Below are 4,129 nucleotides of genomic sequence, written 5' to 3'. Positions count from 1 at the left end.
GGCTCAAATGTAGCTAGCTTAACTAAACCACATTATGGTTGCAATGCAAAAAAATAAAAAACACGTCAAAATGAAACTAAGCAACGAGATTGTTACAGTTACTATTCCAAGCCAGTACACGATTAGAATAAAGCCAACAGGCCTCAATCGGAGCAAATGCAGGTCAAGTTTTTATGGTGTATCTAGCGATCGGAGCAAGCAAATCAACAAGCCTGAATTGGAGCAAGCAGGTCAAGACTGATGGCCTGCTGCAGCGCCGAACCCGGCCGAGCAAACGCAGCACACGGTTTTGCGAGAAGGAAGCACAGCAGAGCGCACCCAAACGCGGAGCAGAGCAGACACCCCCGCTGGCCGTCGGCCCCGCGCCTCGCCTGGACTCAACTAAGCTGAGCGCCTCCCCTCCCCTGGCACGCGGGATGGCCAACAATAATTGTGCCCGGCGCCCACAAAACACCAGCGCCCAGCCCAATCAATGATGCGTCTGCGCTGCACAGCAAATCTCCCTCCCTCCCTGCCTCTCTGGTTCTCTCTCCCCAAAGAATAGTCCTACAGACCTACACATTGCACTGGAATGGAAATCAAGCAATCATCTGTAATCATACACAAGCGTATGAACAAGCCACATATACATGCTATTTATAATGTGTATATGTATTGTCATGAAAATTTCTTCTTCATCATAAGACCACCACTTATTTGCTGTGACTGAACATGCATGGATGGATCCTCATGAGAGGAGTAAACTGACTGACTTGACTCACTGGACTGAACGCACTCACCTGGGTCGGTCTCTGTTCTTTTGTAGATATAGATATACAAATCGAAAGGAAATGGAAGAAGAAGAGAAAGAGGAGGAAAAAGAAATGGAAAGAATCGACAGGCGAAAGAAACAATTTTGGCACTAATTATCAGAGCAGAGAAGATCCAACCGTCTGATCGATCAACCGGCACGGAGGTGGAGCCGCGCTTTAGAAGAGCTCCCAGTCGAACCGCGGGATCGGGGAGGCGGCGGCGGCGGTGGTTGGCGATGTTGCGGTCGCGGCCGCCATGGTGGTCACGGTGGCCGAGGATGTGGACGGCACCGACGACAGCAGGTCGAACGTCTCCCAGCTCTGCGTGGGCGGCGCGGCCGCCGGGTCGGGCTGCTGGAAATTGCGTCGCTGCGACACGGGCGGCGGGCGCAGCGGGAGGTGCGGCGCCCGGGCCTTGGCGCGGCCGTTGCCGTTGCCGTTGACCTTGGGCGCCGCCGAGTTCTTGGCGCGGATGGCGTCCAGCGTCTCCACGTACTTCTGCACCCGTTTCTCCTGCACCATCATTCGTTCGTTCGTCAGAGTCGCAGCGGATTGAACTCTCGGCGGTCGCGAATTCGACCAAGGAATGGCAAAAACTGATGTGGCATGAACGTGCTGACCTGCATTCGCCGCTGCACCTTGACCTCGCCCTCGGCGGCGATGGAATCCAGCTTGACCAGCTCGTTCATCAGCGCCTCGGTGAGGGTCACCACGTCGGCGTCCACCACCTTCCCGCCTTTGCCCACGATGGTCTCCAGCGCCGACACCTGCACCAGCCACCAAATTCAACACCAATTCGACTGCAGCGCCCGAAAACAACCGAACCAGAATCATCGTGAGCTAGTACTAACAAATTGATAGATTACCTTGGTGGCGAGCTTGTCGACGTCGAGGCTGATGCGGGAGATGGACTTGGCAGCCCGCTCCGCCTTGTCGGTGCGGCGCTGTTCGAGGAGGCGCTTGGCCTGCGCCGCCGGGTCCTCGAGCAGCACCATCTTGGAGCGGTCCCTGACGCCGGTCATGTCCAAGAACGCCTTGGAGTCCCGCTCCTTGTCCTTGTACACCAGCTTCTGGTCCTCCGGGTGCAGCCCCGTCTTCGCCGACAGCATCTTCTTCAACTCACCTGCACCACCACCACGCTCTCTCAATCAGCAGCAGCTCAAAACAAGAACAACTCGACCATATTGGTTCACCACCAACCCAGCTCCAGGTGCATTACCGAAGGAGGCCTGCGAGTTGATGTAGATCTCGTGATAGATGCCGTTGAACTTGACCTTGACGCGGATGGTGGGGACGGGCGCGGCGGGGGCGTCGGAGTCCGGGCTCCGCTTCTGCACCAGCATGCCGCCGGGCCGCACCTCCCACTCATCCTCCTTCACTGCCTCCTTCGCCGCCACCGACACCGGAGGAGGCGAGCTCTCCTTCATCGCGTCCGCGAATGTACCTCTGGCCTTGGCGCGCATCATCTTCTCATGGTACGTCCACGCACCCCGCGCGCGCGCAAAAGAACCAACCAGCAACCACCCCTGCACTCTCCTCAACAAAAGCAACCAAGAACGAGCAAGCAAGCACTCTGCTCTGCTCTCTCCCAAAAAAAGATCTCTGCTTTGCCGGCGCGGACGACTCCCCTGCCGCGAGAAGAGGCGAATTTGGAGGCGCCGGATCTGGGCAGGGCGGGGATACACAGTTCCAGCTGCTGCGCAGGTGCCCCCTCCCGGCCTCAATTGGGGAAATCAGGATCAGGGGCTGGGCAGCAGACAGAGAAGTAGGTGGAGGGTAAGGAGGTGAGGTGGGGGAGAAAGAAAGAGGAGAGAGAGAGAGAAAGGAGGGGAAAAACAGCGGGTACAACTCAGGGACAGGGCCGCAGAATATTTATACCGATAAAACACAACTCGGCATGCCAGTGACACCACGCAAACACAGACAGGGCAAGCAAACATGGAGGAGGAAGTGAGGAACAGCCGAGCGCGGAAGCAAAAGTCCCCACCGTTTCGCTACAGTGCTCATCTCTTTTCGTTTTCTTGCTCAGCCTCGGTTCGTTTCGTGCCGTGCGGTTCTGACAGTTTGGGGGGGGGGGGGGGGGGGGGACGGTGAAAAGCGGGAGGTCGCACTGCCAGCGGGCGTGGGCGCGGGTGCGGTGGAGGCTTGTTTGGGACGACGACGGCTTGCCGGCGGGCCTTAGCCTCCAAGCAACCGTTCGCGCGGGCGCCAAACTTGCCACTTGGCCGTGCGCGATGGGCATCGGCAGCGAACCACCAACCAGCTTTCTCCTCCCCACCTGGCTCGCTTTCTTCCTCCCCGGTGCTTTCACTAGGGGAGGGGGAGCAAAAGGAGGGGCTTGACGCATACTGCACGTCTGCAACCGCGACAAAGCTGCCCGTGCGTGCCTTTCTTCACCTCCAAGTGTTGCCTAGAGTGATAATCGGAAGGCGACCACCAACCTCGGTACCGGGCAGTAGCATTTTGTGATTTTTTTGTCAGCTCGAATCACCGGAGAAATTCTATGACGTACCATCGGTTACCAAAAGATACTGGCTCCGAGTAGTTTATTTGTCATGTCACGCACTAATGCAGTACTGCTGGATTACCGGTGATTTCATTCTTGTTATCGTCTGATGAAAAACGGCGATTTCGCCGTACTGTCATCAGTGGTTCCGTTTCGGTGATGAACAAGGCCGGATGCATGATGGCTGGTGAGTGGCGTGTGCTCGCACGGGCGGATCTTTTATGGTGGAAAGGTATTCACATGAATACTTTTTTAAAAAAAAAATCTAGTATATAGAAGTTATACATAGATGTATATACTATATAGCTTAGTTGAGCCGGAGTTTTCCTTAACAGCCACCGGTCAGGCCAAAAGCCCATCATGGCCAGCCATCACCTAGCAGAACGAGGCTCTCGTTCGGGCTCTCGCTCTGTTGCCACTCTGATCCCTAATTGTCTGGGCGCCGCACGTGTTGAATCCCCCAACCTAGGTAGTTTGCACCCTAATCCCGAATCACCAATCGGCCAGACAACGACGGACGGTCGCCAGTATGTGCCGCCCCTCGCCTGTGGCCACACGTGTCCGCGCAACGGCTCAAGGAGCCGAGGCTGAGCTCCGCCTGCTCTGCTGACTAGAGCGGTGCTACGATGGAGGCCAAAGACGTGGAGTTGAAGCCTTCTGAACTCCACCAAGGTCCTTGATGTTGCATCCATCATGGCCAAGGACCTGCACATCTAGGCCAAAAAGCTACAGGTACCGGATGCCCTTTCCTTCTCCCTCAATTCGATATTTTTCTTGGCCTCCGTGCTTAGATCTCGCTGTGTTCTCTTAGTGTTTTGTCCAAACTGATGCC

The 4,129-nt window shown here is 56.2% G+C and overlaps 1 protein-coding gene across 1 annotated transcript; it reads right to left on the bottom strand.

Annotated features, from left to right (window-relative positions):
• Positions 1 to 611: 611 nt before the first annotated feature.
• LOC133901781 (BAG family molecular chaperone regulator 1-like) lies at positions 612 to 2,851 on the bottom strand. The gene is made up of 4 exons (XM_062343272.1): positions 2,011 to 2,851; positions 1,658 to 1,914; positions 1,412 to 1,558; positions 612 to 1,304 (listed from the first exon to the last, which is right to left on the bottom strand). The coding sequence occupies exons 1-4, from the start codon at positions 2,255 to 2,257 to the stop codon at positions 969 to 971; spliced, it is 987 nt and encodes a 328-aa protein (XP_062199256.1). The 5' UTR covers positions 2,258 to 2,851; the 3' UTR covers positions 612 to 968.
• Between the last annotated feature and the right edge of the window lie 1,278 nt (positions 2,852 to 4,129).

The sequence above is a fragment of the Phragmites australis genome, chromosome 20, assembly GCF_958298935.1.
Source record: "Phragmites australis chromosome 20, lpPhrAust1.1, whole genome shotgun sequence".
NCBI lineage: Eukaryota > Viridiplantae > Streptophyta > Magnoliopsida > Poales > Poaceae > Phragmites > Phragmites australis.
The sequence above is the reverse complement of the archived record's forward strand: the minus strand, read 5'-3'. Positions and strand labels throughout refer to the sequence as shown.

Coding starts and splice junctions, on each gene's coding strand:
- LOC133901781 (XM_062343272.1), bottom strand. CDS start 2,257: ATGATGCGCGCCAAGGCCAGAGGTACATTCGCGGACGCGATGAAGGAG. Junction 1,559..1,657: donor TCGACAAGCTCGCCACCAAG/GTAATCTATCAA, acceptor TGGCTGGTGCAG/GTGTCGGCGCTGGAGACCAT. Junction 1,305..1,411: donor AGGTGCAGCGGCGAATGCAG/GTCAGCACGTTC, acceptor ATGATGGTGCAG/GAGAAACGGGTGCAGAAGTA.